The 19,947-nt window shown below is 37.1% G+C and overlaps 1 protein-coding gene across 1 annotated transcript in view; it reads left to right on the top strand.

The window, feature by feature from the left end:
• LOC5566787 (ataxin-2 homolog) overlaps nucleotides 1-19,947 on the top strand; it is a 176,232-nt gene that overhangs the window by 92,149 nt on the left and 64,136 nt on the right. The window contains exons 3-6 of the mRNA XM_021839170.1: nucleotides 1,973-2,130; nucleotides 2,200-2,375; nucleotides 2,436-2,630; nucleotides 17,586-17,865. Coding sequence (XP_021694862.1) covers nucleotides 1,973-2,130; nucleotides 2,200-2,375; nucleotides 2,436-2,630; nucleotides 17,586-17,865 — 809 coding nt within the window. The remainder of the gene's footprint in view (nucleotides 1-1,972; nucleotides 2,131-2,199; nucleotides 2,376-2,435; nucleotides 2,631-17,585; nucleotides 17,866-19,947) is intronic.

Raw genomic sequence — 19,947 nt, forward strand, 5'->3', positions numbered from 1 at the left:
TGGAATTTTCGCCTAGTGTTCTGGCTCTTATTATAGTCTAGGCTTAAGCGCCACTACTAGCTCTTGACGCCAACCGAAACAATTCTGAAGCATAATTCTAGAATGATCCATGGACATAATTGTAAGAGATTTTAAGAGTCTTCCAAAGTATGCTCGTGATCTTCTTAAGAGGAAACACTAATACTGAGAGGATTATGTAAAAAATAAAGAATCAGGCATATTTATCTCTCCAGACTTTAGTACGCGATTTTTGGTCACAGGATGATTTGGAACAACAATTCAAACCGTTAGACAGGTTTAGTTTACAAATTGGTGATCTCCTTCCATGTTGCTATCTATTTTGCAAATATGTGATACACGCTTTTTTCCTATGTTTCTACCTAGACTTCTATCCTTACTGATAAAGTTCACGATGCCGATAGATACATCAGCAGATGTTAATAGAATGACTGTTTTGAAAATAAAGCTCAAAACACCTGCTGCTGTCCGTAGTGCGTCAAGCTTGCTTCAAAATTAGTTACGTACATAGAACCGTCTGCACGTCTCGACGCGTCGTTCATTATCACATCCGTTCTCCATTCCAGCTGAACGGCGATTGTTCATCATTTTGCCTAAAATCTTATTATTCCAATTTCTTCGAAAATTCGTGATTCAAACGATCGATCATGGCTTGAATTCGATTGGAATTGGGCTTACATAAGACGCTTATCGGTCCCAAAAATGGTCACCCACTTGGCTTGCTTGGCGGGGAAACGCCCGATCAACAAATCAGTGCCGAATGCCCGCAACGAGAAAAAAAAAAAGCGACGAACAACGGCGAGCGACGTGCTCTGCTTTGATAAATCCGTTAATTACCTGCGGGGAAGGTAAAGAGAAGAGCAATTATCTTCTCATTTGCATCTCGCCCGTGCAGCGCTGCAAGGTGCTTATCAAGAAACACAATCACCGATTAACCTTGTTGCTTCTCTCCTCAAGTGGCACACTAAGGTGTTTTTGGTGAATGTAGCTGGCCAAAACCTGGGAGGGAGGCACCGATACTACACACGAAATATAGAACAATGTTTGTTTGAACTGCAAGATAACTCCAGCTTGCCAACAACAATCAAGGCAGGCTTGGGGAAAATCGCTAGTTTTCTTTTGTTGTGTACTTTCGATTTTTCCTGACAAACAAGGAAAAAGGGCCACAGTTTTCTATGCACTAAATATTCATTTTTATTGGAAAAAGTAAAACGATGCGTTTTTCAATGCTTTATATTCAATCCGATTGAAAGGTGCTCACGTGACATTACTTGCATTGTGTGCATGAATTGATTTTCATTCGATTTTTGTTACTTTAGATGAAATTCGAAAATGTGTTTTAATCAGTTACGCGCTTTTTCCATGTTAGTCCAATGTTTGAGATCTGGGCTCACAGTGACAGTTCGTGACAGCGGAATCTCGGCTCACTATGACGTACACAAATTTTGTATTGGTTTCTCCCTCCCAGGCCAAAACTATTTTTTAATATGCTCAGATTTTGAAATAATGTTCTGCATATGACACATAAATAGTTGTGAAATAATGTCTTATACTCAGGTTTGAAATATTTGCAAATAGGTTTCTAACCACATTTTAATAGAAGCTTAATTTAGATTTACCAAATTAGGATGATAGTGATTTCTAACACATAACACCAAGTTATAAGAAATAAATGTAATGTTTGGAATAATACTAATAAAGGAACTAAAAAACCCTACCGGTAATTCCTTTCAAGTTTGTAAGTCATGATAATCTTTCGAAACCTACCAACTTATTCAGAACATAAAGAATGCGAAAAATGTCTCGTAATACTTTTGGTCAGCTATATTGTCCGAATATCTCTTAGTGCGACAATGACTCAGTTTTGCCAATTAACCATACATTGAGGTACCTACCTATCAGAAACCTGTTGATTGATGTCGCTTTAATTGTTTGTTTGCTTTTCTATTCGCAGCCCCACCTGACGAAGATCGTGAGGACGAGTTCCGGGCTCCGCTGTACAAAAATGCCGAAATCAATGGCATCACGGTGCGGATGAAATGGTGCGTGACGTGTAAGTTCTACCGACCGCCACGGTGTTCGCACTGCTCCGTATGCAACCATTGCATCGAGGTAAATTGCTCTCATAATTTCCACCCTATGGTTTCTTTGCTAATCAGCTTTTTTGATTCTCCACGACAGACATTCGATCACCACTGCCCGTGGGTGAACAACTGCATCGGCCGGCGGAACTACCGGTTCTTCTTCTTCTTCCTGATCTCGCTGTCGATCCACATGCTGAGCATCTTCTCGCTCTCGTTGATCTACGTCCTCCAGAAGGAGAAGGACAAACTGACGGAGGTGGAACCGATCGTGGCGTAAGTTCCCCAAGATAATAGTACAGAATGTGCTCAGCAACTTATGACCTGTTCTTCTAGGATGGTCCTGATGGCGATCGTCACCCTGCTGGCGATACCGATCTTCGGCCTGACCGGGTTTCATATGGTGCTAGTGTCGCGAGGGCGAACCACAAACGAGCAGGTCACCGGCAAGTTCAAGGGTGGCTACAATCCGTTTTCGCGCGGCTGTTGGAACAACTGCTGTTACACCCAGTGCGGCCCGCAGTATCCGAGGTGAGTGAGTGGGATACATGTAATTATTACATACAGTTCTACTAGACTGCCGGAATTACAGTGGATTATGAATTCAACGCAGTTGACCTGGTGCAACAAATAGTTTTCCAGTAATCCTCCCTGAATGTTCAAAAACGTTTTTTGTGATCTTAGCCATGAAGGATTTCTGCTCCAAAGAGAAGATCTACCCTGAATTGTTGTGGAAACCTTTTTGCTTTTTTGAGGAGCATACTTAATTTGAAATCTATAAAATCTTCTTGGAGACGCACTCCAAGCATTTCGGATACTAAAATAATACTTTTGTTGGTATTGATTCTGGATGTATCTTTTTGATGAAACATCTCTAGCGAAACAGCGTTGGAAACATCTGTTTTAATAGCCAAAGAATTCTGATTTAACACCGGCCAAATGTGGTCCTCAAAGGGTCATTCAAGTGGGAAAGTTGTTACCTAGCTTATGCATGATGCATTGGATATTGGCTCACCAAAAGAACTTGTGCAGTAATCAATCTCATCCCAGACACCTATGTAATCTACATGAGCTCGCCCAGATCCAGAGGTATTCACGATCTACAGAGTGTGCAAATACAAAAGCGCTCCTTCTGATTTTCCTTATTAGCCTGTATCCTATCGCCATTGTTGCCAGCACTTGTGAACTGACGATGTCTTTTAGTTCAGAAGAGTCATCTGGTGGATTCAATGCATAAGTGCATCAGACCTGACAATACAAAAGTAGATACCACAGGTGGCCAACCAAGCTCAAGTTCGAATTATGATTTTCTCCTATTTCCTCCAGTGATTTTGGAAATCGTGAATATATTCCTAAACCAGCAGAAACTCCTCAATGCAATTTTTCAGTATGAATGCTCATAAAAAATATGCTTAAATTTTGGGATTTTTCAAGGGATATCTTCAGAAGTTGTTTCAAAGCAATCAGTACACGTTAGCAAACTTTTAACTGAGATCTGAGATACTTTGGGATTTTTTATAACAGTTATTTCAGGCTTTCAGCATAGCATAGCATTAACGGCTATACGAATCGTGAGTGGCTGTACAATGCTTTAACAGTTATTTCAGGCTTTTCTCCGAAAATTCATTTTTTCGAAAATTCCCAGATAATTATTAACCCAGACAATCTTCCAGTTATAACCGTAACCAAGGCCAAAAGTCGTAACCAAGAAAAGACGATGGTGTTGGTACGAGCTATTATTTTAGTAATTATTGGTGCTTATGCTCACTTTGAGGAGAAAACCAGTAAGGGTAGGTGAGGAAGTGCTGGCCGTTTTGTTTACAAACATCTAAGACAGGTAGTCGGACAATTGACTCGGACTTGATTGGTTGGAAAAACAGTGTCATCAATAATTTTTCTAATACGGTCGCATTTGCTTCATGTGTGCTCTATACTTCTTTCTCTCTTTTCTACAATTTCGTTCACACTTATGGCAGCACGGTTAGTTTTAGTTTCAACATCTTGCGGGCCATGCTGTAATGTCTTCTGATTCTACTACAATCATTTCATATCAGGCTAGGCCTGCTACATCTCCCCCTTTTAGAAGAAGTCTTAAGAAGAGAGCCACTGGGGAAGTCTTTATTCGCATCCGGAGTGAGGCCGGCGTCAGAAGGCCAGCGGAAAAAGAAGCTTCGGGAATATCCGGCAGTGGCGCTGCTTCAGCCGGTCTAGCGGTGGCGATAGGAGATTCTGCTGGAGATACCAACTGTGGTGTGTTTCGGTTTGGAGTTGAACGATACACCGAAAGGTATGTCTGCAAGTGATCTAGTGTTGGTCGCATTCTAGCGCGTTGTTCAGCCCCGTCGAATAATCAGCACACACACAGACTGATATGTTGTCTACCTTGCGCACGAAGACTATTGGAGCTGCCCAGTCCGAGAATCGAACCGGAGAAATGATACCGTTGTTCTGAAGCCTTTTGAGTTTTGCATCTATATTGCGAAGTGTAGCATACGCCACTAGCCGCTTCGGGCAATAGGAATGACGTGCGTCAGGCTTCAGGTACAGCTTCACTTGCTCTTACCCAGCGTGTTTCGCAATACTTCCGGGAAGTGTTGCTTGAGTTGACTGACGTACTGATCGAAATGTTGGTCGGACGATGTTGTACGGCATTGACCAAGCTGGTGATCGGTACGGACTGCAGATCGAACAGATCCATAGTCTCGATTCCAAGAACGTTGAGTGCTGCGCTGTCCGAGATGAAAATGCGACCAGTTTAGGTAACATTCTTTATAGTGATTTCAGCATGCAACTCGGCGAGAAGGTTGAGGTTGCCACCAGAAGCCGTGATAGCAGATTCTTCCGTGATGTCGGACGTTGAGTCGTTCTGAAGCTTGACTGCTACACCGTTGAGCTCGACCGGGATGAACTTTCGCTTGCTTGCAATGTTGTGAACCGTGTAGATGCTTCTCGTCTAAACGTTCTCTCTGGGCTTCGAAAGCTTGAATGGTTTCGAAGCTGTGGGCTTGTTGCTGGAACAGTACCATTCCTTGTGTCCTTCAGGGTGTTGACTACCTGGAAAAACCTGGAAAGTCAGGCAATGTCAGGGAATTCGATTATTGACCTGGAAAGTCAGGGAAAGTCAGGGAATTTCACTAGAGGTCATGGAAAAATATTCAATACTACAACATCATACAAGTTGATTGAGAAAACGCTTTTATGCATATGAATGTAAGCTGTACTTTACTACCTACACTTATTCTTAGAATCCAAAATTTTCTGAATTGAAAAGCATCAACAGTGCTCTCTGAGCAATTTCTTCAAAGTTGTCGTAGTTTGCTTTATTGATATTTAGTTCTAAAGTTTCCTAGATCATTGTCTTCTTTTCAAAATCTTGTGGAAAAAATAAAACCCACTTTATCAAATCATGTAAATTTTTACAAGTTTGCCCAAAATATCCAAGTAAATCTGATAAAACGAAATGTAGAGAACAACCAATGAAGAATCTCATATTTAGGTGAAGATTAAAACCGTATCTCAAAATTTCAAGAGCACAAATCTGCAAGACAGGATATTTCCTGAATTGTTTATCATGTCTTTTCTGGAAACAATAAAGATAATACCGCAAAGTGCTCTAATATTGATATTTGTCCATTTTGCTATCTATTTTAATTTTGATTCTTCAATTTCAATTTTCCAGGATTTTATGAAAATATCGTGAACTTCAAACGTTACTTCAGGATTTTATTCAGGAGCTTACTAACAGATATGTCTAGTTTATATTTTGTTCTAATAATATACAGGAAATTCCCCCAAAATAATGAAGATTATTATCTAAGATATCTTTGTGAATTCATAAAATCCATGGAAGCAGATATGTCAGGAATTCAATTTGAAGGAAATTGCTTGATAATTCTTTGATAGTTCGTGAGATTACTTGGAAGGTTAGTCGGACATCGTCCCGTAGATGGGCTAGATCGAGATCGAAACCGGTCGACTAAAAAGGTATATTTGAATTCTTTTTTTAATTGTCTGTAAGAACAAAATGTGTTATGTCCGTTCTTGTGTCGCGTTCTGTGAGTGTACATGAAGTTCTTACGTTAGCACAAACCTCTGAAAAAAGTACTTGAAAGATACTCATTGAATACTCATTCTTAGTGGAGTTAAATCGAGGATTGTTGGAGGCACGACACATTAAAACGAACATCTGAAAATTTATTTTTAGCGCGTTATTCAATTCCAGAACTCATTCCGTTAAAAATATTTGGATAAATTTCTCGTTGAGAACGGTTGCTTGAGTTAAAAAAAACAACACATCGGAATTCTAAAAATTAACTTAAATAAATTAACTGTAAAGAGTCTTGGTGAAGAATTTTAAGAAAAATGAATACATTTTGGAAAAAGTGTATGTGATCCCTAAACATTTTTTTAAGTATTTCTGTAATATCCTATGAATTCTAAATTAATTTCTAGGAAAAAAAATATGCCTCAAAGAAATTCTTCAATATTTTTAGAGATTCATGTAGGCGAATTCCGGTTAACAATTTCTTCAAAGAGAAGACATTTTCTTTCATTATTCACCAGCCAGAATATTGTCTTTGCTTCAAAGAAAATACGCGCCGGTAAGAGTTTTTAAAACCTAATTCATTGTGATATTAAAGTTTTATATTTTGATAAAACATTTGAAGAAGTTCTAGGAGAAATATAAGAGGAGTTCCAGGAGAAAGAAATATTGGAAAAACACATTTAATAAGTAGATGAAAAACCCGAATTTAGTACTATACCATTTAATTCCACTAGAGTTTGTATCCTTTGACAGATACGCGTATTTAGACCTCAACTGTAAGGCCGTCTTCAGTGTCGTGTACTAGTGTAAGTCGAGTCTAGTACACGACACTGAAGACGGCCTTACAGTTAAGGTCGAAATAAGCGTATCTGTCAAAGGATACAAACTCTAGTGGAATTAAATGGTATAGTACTAAATTCGGTTTTTTCATCTACTTATAGCTATTCTACTAAACAGCTCGAAGATTTATTAACATTTAATAATCCAAATTGAAATTTGTGAGAATTTTTTGTTGAACTCCTTGATGCATTTTCCAAAGAAATTTCTTTGACAATGGCTGTAATTTTACCTGAAAAAGTAGTCAAATTTCAGGAAGAAAGTCCTTCCAATAAAAAAACATAGTAATCATGGTATAATTGCGGAAGGTGTCCAAAATTGTCCTTTATGCCTGAAACTTGTGACATTATATCTAAGGTAATTTAATATCCAGGTACAATCGTTTTCTACATTTTTTAAAGTAACTTTTGCGATTGAAGGTTTCAATATGATCAGTATTACTAAGAATTACAGATTTACTAAGCTTCTACTCAGCTTTTACCGCTTTATTAATACGAATTATCAAGTATGAAAAGTACATACCCAAGTGCTCAGTTTTATCATATCAACTTGAAGAAAATTATCGTAAAACTATTGCTCAGTTCATTCATACGACCTAAAACATAAACTCTACCAAACAAACAAATCAACATGCTCTGGAATTTTTCTGGAAAACGACGGGAAGGTCAGGGAAAGTCAGGGAATTTTATTTTCAAAATTGGGTCGACACCCTGGTCCTTGTTGCATCTTGAACAAGTCACTCACTCACTCACGGACATAGTGCTGGTCACACCACTTCCAGCATCGATTTTTGGGTACTTTCTTGCTTTTCACAGGATTCTTCAGGTTGCGGGAGACAATGTTGACGTGCTTCTTTGTTCTCCACTAGGTGAAGTCACGCGTCACTTTTTGCGTGCTGAAAGCACTGGTAACGGGAATGGAAAACCGACTTCTGTCGACCGAACAGTTTCTTCAGCTTCGTGACGGTCTCCTCCAGCAGGTAATCCCAAGGGTGCTTGGGGAGAATCGTATTGACGTACTTGTCGTGCAAAAGTGTGCTTAGCTTGCGAAGAAGCAACCTTACACGGGTGGCATTGTCCAGAAATTAACCGTCCTGCGTGATGACGTCATCATACTTTGCGTACCAGCTATGAGCGATGAGATTGGTGAGCTGCAGGATTGCGGCAGATCCGCGTCTGCCATTTTCTTGAGTGAAAAAATCTTGAGGGTCTTCGAATTACTTCCCAACTTTTTCTCGTCGCCAGCTGTTATAGCCGTAACCCAGGCCAACAGTCGTAATTAAGGAAAGACGATGGTGTTGGTTTATTATTTTATAAAACATGCTTGATATTTCTATTCTATTTGACATGCAAAGCCTACTACAATAAATTCATATCAGGCTAGGCCTGCAACACTTCCAAAAAATCATACACTCCGACCTATTTTTACGATCGTTATACTGCCCATAAAAGCATAACTGTCCCATAATGAAAAAGTAGGCATTGAGAAAACACCACTCAAAGTTTGAAGTTTGACTTCTCATACCAATTCATGATTTTCTAGTACATTTCTACTTGCCATATTCATTCAGCACAACCTCACAGGTAACTCATTTTGCTTCTATTGAACATCGCAAAATATAAACTTGAACAAAATTCATGTTTCGCTGTTGTCATTTCGGTTGAAAGTTCATATAGAGACTGTTATGCCTTTATTTTTCAATATGGGACTGCACCAACCTCATATTTTTCCTCAACATTTTCAAACAAAGTGTGTAAAGTTTTATGTGCATAGTAAAATGGATGTTGCGACGAAAAATGTGTTGGTTCGAAAATCCATATGGGACAGTTATGCTTTTATGGGCAGTATAGGGGTGTCGTAAAAAGAATCGGCCGTAAAAAATCATGGTTATAATTGTGTTTTTTTTGCAAAATGCAACGTCCAAATGTGGAAATACTGGTCCGAGCTATTCGGAAAAGTTGAAGTATGGATTAAGAACTTTCCAAAATGACCATTTACGTTCTATAGGGGAAGTGGTGGTAAAATGAACACCTTGCCGTTTACCGAGAAAAAACGAATTTGATTGAATTTTTATAACGTACGGACGATTTAGAGCATAAATCGGAGTGTTCGGGTTGATACGGAGATCAATTGAACTGAAAATATCAACGAAAGCTAAGATTTTAGGAAACCTCGATGAAAACTAGAAGTGACGTAACTTTTAGCTCGGTAGCCTTGAGGTTTTTCAGTGAGATGAATATCGTTATGATACGATGTGAAATCTGTTCCCTTATATATATTTTTTTTTGTATGGGTTACAATCGTTAATGGTTATATTTTCGGGAATGCAATGAAAATTTTCAAAAATATTTGTTTTGCTCACGTTTTTTGCATGATGTTCATTTTACCACCAACAGCTGTTCATTTTACCCACATAGTGCAGGTAAAATGAACATTTGAATCGTTTTTTTGCTAGCGATAAAAATATGTGAAAATTTATCTATTTCAATATGTATTCGTGTTGCTGGTATAGATAATAAATATTCCTATTTTTGATGTTGTGCGATAGAGGTATACAAATTCCTCATTTTTCTATCACAAAAAAGACTACTACAAAAATTTAAAGATAACGATACGGAATGTTCGCCAAAGTTGAAGGAAGTATTGCATGCTACACAGTCGGCCGAAGCAAACATGAACGTTTAAAGGGACGAATGACCTTCGGGTTAAAGTCTTTCTCAAACAACAACAACAACATGTTCATGTGGCTGGCAACACCGTTTGAAAAGAAATAGAAAAGTTCAAAATCATAAAATTTTTAGGATAGCAAAATTGAATGCTCAGCAATTTCTTCAACTGTAATCCAACTTTTTTATGAAGGATTCAAAATTATGTGTTCACTTTGAGTTCGGGAAAGCGAAACACATTCATTCTTATACTTTTTATGGTACGAATAAGCTAAAATTTAGCTGCTAAATACAGGTGTTGGTGAATATCGTGTATGCGTTTAAAGATAGCAGAGTCTTAGGCGAAGTTTCGGTACACAGTACGATATACCTTTAGCAGTTGAGGATCATCCTGTTAGCTGAGAACTTGGCCGGTAGGGGCGCTCTTCCGAACTAGCACTATATGAACCTTGAGAGACGAGAATGTAACCTATGGATCATATATCTTTAAATCCTGATGATTAAGGAGGTTTGTGTCTTGGGAAGTATGTTCAATTGGGCAAGAGCTGATGCATTGGTCATTCAGATACGGAATCCCGCCACCAGGCAATGTTAGTGTCCATTGAGACTTTTTTTTTGCGGATATCTCAGGATCCTGACCACATAGAAAAATGATGTCTTCGGAAAATTGTTTCAGTAGCTATCATTTTTTGAACAAGTTGAGTCAAAATTGTGTATGCATGCAAATCTTGTTTCGCAGATATCTCAGGTTCAAATTAGAGAGATGGCGTCTTCGGCAAATTTGATCAGTTAGTCAACGGATATCATTGTTTTGTTTTGCCTATATTTCAGGAGCCTGGTGGCAAAATCTTGATTCTCTTGGCTCAAATGATGATAGCCCTTGAGCTACTGAACAATTTTATCGAAGAAACCATCTTTCTAAGTAATCAGGATCCGGAGATATCAGAAAAACAAAATTTCGATGCTCACTAGCGCTGCCTTTTGCTTCTCAATGACCACTGCATGTTAGTCCTATATCTACTGCACAATCTTGCTGAACATCATAACTCTCTAATTTCAATCGTAAAAGAGGTTGGAGTGTACAAAGAAGGATTTAATAAAAGCATTGTTCCATGGGGTATTCATACAGAATCTCTATAGATATGAAAAGTTTCATGGAATATATCCCAAAAAATACGATAGGTGAAACCTTGCAGAAGTTAGTGGAAAAGCCCCTTAAATCGTTACTTAAAAACGGATTAGATAGAATCCCCGTCATAATTTTCCTCGCAAAATCCTTGGAGGAAGCTTTGAGGAAATTTTGAAAAAGCTTACCTTTCCTCCCATGATACACTGTCCGTGTTTTACATACATGGTTTTTACTGCAGATTGCTTGGGAAATCGTTGAAGACTTTTTCAACAATATCTGTGGGGTTCATCGAAGATTTTTTTCCAATAATTTATCCACGAATTGCATTAGGGACTTTTTCAGGAGTTCTCTCAAGGATTCCTCCGTAGTTTCATACAGATATTTCTACAGAAATTTCATGAAACATTATGTCATGAATTCGTTAATAAATTCCTCTAGGGAGATTTATAGTAGATCTCGATTAAGATTCCTGGGAAATCATGGCTTACTCCTAGAATTCTAGCTTTCTTTGGGAATTATCAGCTTCCTTCTGATTTTTTAACTTTCTCACGAAAGCTTTCTTCCTATGTGAACAATTCGCTCCAGAAATCAGCATATTTCTCGAAAGAAGTAAGCTTTCTTAAAAAATTCCCACTACTCAGTTAGAGTTGCTTCAGCAACCCATTTGGTCAACAGAATTATTGAAATAACTGTTCGTCGATATTTTGGCGAATTTCTCAGCTAAGCTAGTAATGATCTTACTTCCATCATGTAAAGCTTACTTCTACACTGATAACCTTTTCTTTCCTTGATAGCTCGTTAGATCTGGTGAATGCCGATATACCGTAAAGTCGATTTATGTGTTCCTGGCAGCCTTGATCATCCGCCTAGATCTTGTAGCCGCGATAATAAGCTTGCCTTAAAGAAAACCGCTTCCGCTTCCTGCATTTATGTTCCAATAGGTGGCCTTACGGGTTAGCGTATTGCCTCCCTGACGAATTTAGCACGCTTTAACTGTCATAGATATCTACAGAGTCCATCTCAATCTGCCTTCTAAATACCCTACTTGTGCCTCATCACATTTGGCATTGGGTCTACGGCCTTCGACCTTCTAGATAAACTGGTAGTTTCTACATTCTACGAGACTTTAGAATACCCTAGTGCAGTGATTCCCAAAGTGGGCGAATTCGCCCCCCGGGGGGCGATTTTCAGTTCCAAGGGGGCGAAAATTTGTAAATCTGAATTTGGGGGGCGAAAAAGCTAGAAAGGGGGCGAAAGTTCTAGAATGGAAGCATTAAAAAAAACATTTGGAGCATTGTTAAAAACACTGTTTTAAGACTCAACAATCGATCATTTGTCGAAAAGCATTTTTTCCCCAATGGATCAATAAAAAAAAGAACATTTGTTTATCATAATTGGTAATAGAAATGGACGAAGAATACGACCAAAACTGTAGAATTTTAGTTCTTTCTGGAGAAAATTGTTGTTTTAAATTTGGCAAATGACCGATTCAAAATAGAAACTGAATTGAAGAATATGTCTACTCTGAGACATCTGAAGAATTTAGATTCTTCCGTTTATTTAAATCCATCCAATTTATTTATCTTTATGAGTACGTAGGTTCCTCTGAACATGCTTGTTTTTATTTTATGATAACCACAACTTGAGAATTATTCAAATAAATGGTTTTTGTTATGGATTCCGTCAACTCTTCTGAATGATTCTATGATTAGATTACATTGAAAGTATTTTACAGGGTGTCGACTACCTGGAAAAACCTGGAAAGTCAGGGAATGTCAGGGAATTCGATTATTGACCTGGAAAGTCAGGGAAAGTCAGGGAATTTCACTAGAGGTCAGGGAAAAATATTAAATACTACAACATCAATCAAGTTGATTGAGAAAACGCTTTTATGCATATGAATGTAAGCTGTACTTTACTACCTACACTTATTCTTAGAATCCAAAATTTTCTGAATTGAAAAGCATCAACAGTGCTCTTTGAACAATTTCTTCAAAGTTGTCGTAGTTTGCTTTATTGATATTTAGTTCTAAAGTTTCCTAGAGCATTGTCTTCTTTTCAAAATCTTGTGGAAAAATATAGAGAACAACCAATGAAGAATCTCATATTTAGGTGAAGATTAAAACCGTAAAAATTTCAAGAGCACAAATCTGCAAGACAGGATATTTCCTGAATTGTTTATCATGTCTTTTCTGGAAACAATAAAGATAATACCGCAAAGTGCTCTAATATTGATATTTGTCCATTTTGCTATCTATTTTAATTTTGATTCTTCAATTTCAATTTTCCAGGATTTTATGAAAATATCGTGAACTCCAAGCGTTACTTCAGGATTTCATTCAGGAGCTTACATACAGATATGTCTAGTTTATTTTTTGTTCTAAGAATATACAGGAAATTCCCCCAAAATAATGAAGATTATTATCTAAGATATCTTTGTGAATCCATAAAATCCATGGAAGCAGATATGTCAGGAATTCAATTTGAAGGAAACTGCTCGATAATAATTATTCTTTGATAGTTCGTGAGATTACTTGGAACGTTAGCCGGACATCGTCCCGTAGATGGGTTAGATCGAGCTCGAAACCAGTCGACTAAAAAGATATATTTGAATTCTTTTTTATTGTCTGTAAGAACAAAATGTGTTATATCCGTTCTTGTTTCGCGTTCTGCGAGTGTTCATGAAGTTCTTACGTTAGCACAAACCTCCGAAAAAAGTACTTGAAAGATATTCATTGAATACTCATTCTTAGTGGAGTTGAATCGAGGATTGTTGGAGGCACGACACATTAAAACGAACATCTGAAATTTTTTTTAAGCGCGTTATTCAATTCCAGAATTCGTTCCGTTAAAAATATTTACTTAGATAAATTTCTCGTTGAGAACGATTGCATGAATTAAAAAAAAAACAACACATCGGAGTTCTAAAAATTAACTAAAATAAATTACCAGTAAAGAGTCTTGGTGAAGAATTTTAAGGAAAAATGAATACATTTTGGAAAAAGTGTATGTGATCCCTAAACATTATTTTAAGTATTTCTGTAATATCCTATGAATTCTAAATTAATTTCTAGGAAAAAATTATGACTCAAAGAAATTCTTCAATATTTTTAGAGATTCATGTAGGTGAATTCCGGTTAACAATTTCTTCAAAGAGAAGAAATTTTCTTTCATTATTCGCCAGCCAGAAAATTGTCTTTGCTTCAAAGAAAATACGCGCCGGAATTCACCTACTGGAGGTGTAATTATGAAATTCTTAAACTATTTCAAAATCTTTGGACTAGTTTTTGGAGGAACAATGTAAGAGTTTTAAAAACCTAATTCTTTGTGATATTAAAGTCTTATATTTTGATAAAACATTTGAGAAAGTTCTGGGAGAAATATTAGAGTAGTTCCTGGAGAAAGAACTGTTGGAAAAATACATTTAATAATCCAAATTGAAATTTGTGAGAATTTTTTTGTTGAATTCTTTGATGCTTTTTCCAAAGAAATTTCTTTGACAATGGCTGTAATTTTACCTGAAAAAGAAGTAGCCAAATATCAGGAAGAAAGTCCTTCCAATAAAAAAGCATAGTAATCATGGTATAATTTCGTAAGGTGTCCAAAATCGTCCTTTATGCCTGAAACTTGTGACATTATATCTAAGGTAATATCCGAGTACAATCGTTTTCTACAATTTTTTAAGTAACTTTTGCGATTGAAGGTTTCAATATGATCAGTATTACTAAGAATTACAGATTTACTAAGCTTTTACCGCTTTATTAATACGAATTATCAAGTTTGAAAAGTACATACCCAAGTGCTCAGTTTCATCATATACCGTGAAGGCCCCATACTCTGCGCACTTAAGGGTTTTCAAATTTCAAACAGCTGTAATTAATTGAAAACAAAACACAATCCTCTGAAATTTTGGGAGCAAATACTTATTGACTTTATGTGTAAGGAAAAAATATGAAAGCTCCACTGAGTAATGATTTTTATTGTAAATTTTTAATTTTTCTCAAGGGTGTCCGTGTTCCTAACTCTGCGCACTAATTTTTGCAATGCTCCTTATTCTGCGCATTTAGGTTCCTAACTCTACGCACTCGATAAATTGTTTATAACAGTTGAAGTATTTTACTAATAGCATTACTAGCATTCAAACTCTGAATCAATCTTCATTTTCTTGCTTTATACGACTTTACGTCCCCAGTGGAGCGTGAAATGTCTCCAACATAGAAGTTTACTAAGTGAAGTGAATTTTATCTATAATTCAATCCATGATAATTACTATTACTGAATGCCATCAAGTGCAACTCTCAAAATAATCGAAATCATCATATGATTTCCAAAACATGTAATTTACTTAGTTTTCTAAAATCCAAATCAACATACAAACTACGTCTTTTTTGCGTTCACCCTTGGCGTGTAAAGGAAAATTAGCTTTGACTGTTCATGTATTTTCACTAGAAAATATAAAAACCAAATTTTGTTTGGTTCGGTTCGGGTCCGGGTTTGGTATTAAATAATTGTCTCGGATTCGGGTCGGATCCGGGTTTGAAGAAAATTAATAAGAACCTGGTTCTGGTTTGTTATACAGTGGGATTCCGTTTTTGGCACGCTCCGTTTTTGGCATGCTCCGTTTTTGGCACCCCCCGATTTTGGCAACAAAATGGATCCGTTTTTGGCAACATTTTTCAATATCATTTTCTGTAAATATTTTTGTGTCGTTTGTTTTAGTCATTTGAAAAGCAATCCAGCTTCACGCTTACCGCATTCCAGAGTTCAATTTTCGTCGATATTTCTCAAAATGTCACGAGCTTCTAGGAGCACCGTATGCGCTTATTTTATTCTAGATGGCCGTATAGCCGCAACGTTTCATGACGTCATTAATATCTGAGTATCTACTAGTATCAACTAGAGTTCCAATATCGTTTATCTTTTCTCAGGCATTCACGCTTTACGACCAGCCCATTTGAGTATGCCGGTAGACAATTGTAATTGGTAAAGTCAGTTTTCTTCAGACATAAGAGGAACAAAAAGTCTAAAAATCACACAGAGTATTCATCTACAATTTCGTTTCGCCATTTCAGCTCACTATTCTTTTTATTGTAGAATTACATGTATTGCTTATGTAGAACATACCATAGCAAAAGAAGCAAATTACTTTTTTAAGAAACTATCCAACATTATATTCCAGTATTACTCAAGCAAGAGTATACTACGTGCCATAATAAGATTTAATTCAAGTGTTTTAATTCAAGCATGAAATTATCAAAATGTTCCTTACGAGATCCTGGTGACCTGGCTGGGTCTAGGGGTTGTCTAACTGGATTCTGGAGAATCGTTACGTTTTTTGACTCCTATATTTTTAATATGAGAATTTTCAGCGAATTCTTGGAAATACTGAGCGAAATTTGGGAATTCCTATTGGATATTACTTAGGGGTTTCGCGGGAACCTGAGAATGTATATTGTGGATGCTGTGCAAAAGCTGTCGATTCCTTGTAAACTCCTAAGATTTCTAAGGCAGCCTGTGAATTTTTAGAGGAATACTACGGATTCTTAATCGAATTTTGAATATTTTTGGTAAGATCTTGCGGAATCTGAATAGGTTTCAAGCGGAATGTGGGAATTGCTAGTGGCACTCTGGAAAGTCCTTCTGAACTTTTGAGAATTTCGATCGGAAACTTGAGAATTTTCAACAATATCGAATCTTGAAAATTTAAGCGCTATCTTCAAAATTATTAGCAAGCTCTTGGGTAGATGTGAATTCATATCTAGCTTCTAAGTTCTCCAAAAAATTCTAAGCAAGATTCTGTGAATTCCTAGCAAGCTAGTTTAGAACACAAACGGGTTATATACCATTTTGTAATCATTTTTCGAGGAATTTTTCATCCATATTTAAAAGACAATATACACCGTCTTAAACCAAAGGCTGCACTTATATTTTACAACGGACACACGGAACAACCATTCATTGAAGATGAAGAATTTTTGTTTGACGAAAAGATTCCTCCGACAGGGGCGAACCTCCACGAAATCGAACCTACACTCCGTAGTACACTACGCTTAAGGGGGCAGGATCCGTCATTGTTTTCAGAATTTTCAAAAGCAGTTTTTTCGTTCAGAATTAGGAAAATTTACAGGAAAATGTGTTCATAGTGTTTTGTTCTCCAATCGAAAAACAGAGAACACATTTTTATCGAATACTGTTTAGTTTTGAATAGTGGCTTCCAATGGATTCGAAGTAGTCAAAGATTTCCCACATTTAGATCAGGTGTTCTCAAAAAAATAACAAATGTTTTCAAGATGATCCATGGGTCAGAATTGATCCCTGGATCCCCTAGGGAACTTCTTAGAAAGCTCTGGAATCTCGGTAATGGAAATTGCCGTATACCCGACCAATGGATAACAACAGAGTTGTGACAGATTTGGTTTTCAATCAAAATTTGTTATAATTCTGGCTAATTACAATGCAATAAACAGAAATGAAACAAAATATGTTACAATTTAAACAACAATACAACTTATTATTTTTACAAAATATGTTGATTTCTTTACCCTCAGATTTTTTTAATAATTGTGTTATAATTTAGTTTTAAATTGAAATAAATTTGAAACAGCTTTTGTTATTATAAATGACTTTGTTTTAATTGTGTTATAATTTCCTCCATCAACTCAAAGTTCTTCTAACAAAATTTGTCATTTGTTACAAATTTCGATATAATCGTGATATGGTTCTGTTGTAATCCACTGATTAGGTAGTAACAGCATAGTGTACCAACTTTCTTTGATTAACACTTCTCTTCTTCCAATCCTTATCCGCAGCTTACTGAAACCGCAAAAGTACGTCGCCCGTCGATCGAACAAGGAAAACCAATCGATCAGCACGATCACGAACGATGGTGGCCCGGGAGGTGGTGGCGCTGGCGGCGCAAACTCCAGTCGCCATCTGAACTCCCAGCAGCAGGCCCTGAACGCGGCCGGAACCGGCGGTGCCGGCGGCCAGGGCATCTACGATAACAGTCGCCACACGCAGGTAAAAACCTATATGGACCATGGCAATGGTCACGGTATTCGTACGGTCGGATCCAGCCACTACAGTAAGGTGCGTAGTATTTGTTATCTTTTTAGCTGTGCTAGTCGCTTCTTTTGAAGTTTATTTCCTTATTTTATTTTCGTTATTGTTTCCTATGATATGATTCCTCGTTCTTTCATTTAACACAAGTTTCTTTACCTAAGAAACGAGAACCTTTCCGTTTTGTTTCGTTGTATATTCATTTGGTTTATTTTTCTTTTTCCTTTTCGGTTTTTTGTAGTTGACAGAGCGATCCATAGTGTAAAACTCAAAAACTAAGCAAACAAAATCAAACAAAGTAGTACAGAAACAATTCCCTCGTAACCCGCACACAAACAAACACGCAAAACAAGTAAACAAGCTGCATTCCTTTAGTGCACGTTATCGAACAAAAAGCAATGCTCTGTGCAAGCTTCCCTTCTACTGAATCTCCTACCAACAAAACCAAACCCCTCCCCACGAACGAACCCTACAGAGAGACGTGCGCCCATCAGGGGAAGCAGAGAGCAGAAGCTGCATCACACGCACACACACCCCAACAAATCAGCTCTCCCGCTAACGCTTACTCTCACCACACAAACACAATCACACTCCCGCCCGCAAGCATTGTGTATGTACAAACGAACAAAAAAAAAAAAAAAACGAGAGCAAGAACGCGCGAATGGCGAGAGAAAGCGAAAGAGAGAAAGAGCGAACCGCGGAAAGAGAGACGCGAAAAGCGATCAAGTGCCAGTGACTGATAAATTGATATGATATTTTCCAACACTGTTTCGTTTTTCAAAGTAACACTATTATCTCAGTTTTAGTCAAAACGCTCAGTGTTAAGGATAGTAACAGTGCTTTAAGAACTTTTAAGTTTTAACAACAATTTCGTCCTCTGTACTGATTTTCGTTAAAAATTAGTTTTTTTTCTTGTAGACCACCGTAAGACAAAATATTTCATTGCTGGAAAATAAACGGATGTTTTTATAAATTATCAAACTTTTGTTTTGTTATTTTTAGTTCCGTAACTATTTCATGGTAATCATACGTCATTTTTTTCCAATTCTTCTAGATGTAGTGCCTTCTAATTCTCTGTTTTCTCTGTGGTCGTCGTCGTCGTGGTTCAAAGATTCGTCATATTTTTTTTCATTTCGAAGTATAATTATAATAACTAACCAAAACCGTCACCTACTAAACAAATAACTTAAGGAACAGTTACCGTAAAACTAATAAGGAAATTCTTTCTCACCTGTGCGCACCAAGCTCTTGTAGTCACAAATCGCTTCTGTTTATTCACAAAATTTCCTACCACACTTTCTGTTTTTCTTAGGTTACTTTTTTCTTAACACTATTTTGCAGCTATCTGTAAAAAATTACCTCTAAAACTAGAATGAACACATTTCATTGATTTGATTCTTTCTCACCGCCACCAACACCTGCCAATTAAAAACCTCACACTCAATTGGAATCCAATTCATCACGAACACCACCATACCGCGTATCGTTTGTGTTTATTCTCTAAAAATCTTGTTCGAGAAATTTATTTTCACCAATTTATTATTCTCCGCTACCACCACTACTACTGCTGTTCGGAAAAAATACACATTTATGTAGATCTCATATTCTCTCGAATCATTTCTCAACTCTAAAAACACGTTTCTCGAGAAAGAGGTAACATTACCAGTACTAACCAGCCATCGGATTGAAGTCTTTATAACCTTTCAGTTTATGTTTGACGCTTGGATAATGCAAATGCAAATGTGACACAAATCGTGTTGAGCTGCTTGTTCGCCGTTGAATCGGTTTGGATTTTTTTTTCTGTGATCTGGTTGATTTTTTTTGACTGTGTCGATTGAGGTTGTTTCGTTTTGAAGGTTTGATAGTGTGGCGTCCGAATTGTATAAAAAATACGTGAAATCCATGGACAATTTTGATGAACTATACTTGATAACGTCTGAACTACTATTTTTGAAATAATTTTGATGTGATCAGTATGGACCAGGAGCAATGTCAAATGGAATATCAGTTTTATGAGTTAAAACTAGTAAAAGTTTTTAATCGAGTTAACATAAATAAACAATCCGTTACAGCTAATTTGTTTACTGATCAGCTTAGTAATAGGTTCTATCC

The sequence above is a fragment of the Aedes aegypti genome, chromosome 1 (assembly GCF_002204515.2).
Source record: "Aedes aegypti strain LVP_AGWG chromosome 1, AaegL5.0 Primary Assembly, whole genome shotgun sequence".
NCBI lineage: Eukaryota > Metazoa > Arthropoda > Insecta > Diptera > Culicidae > Aedes > Aedes aegypti.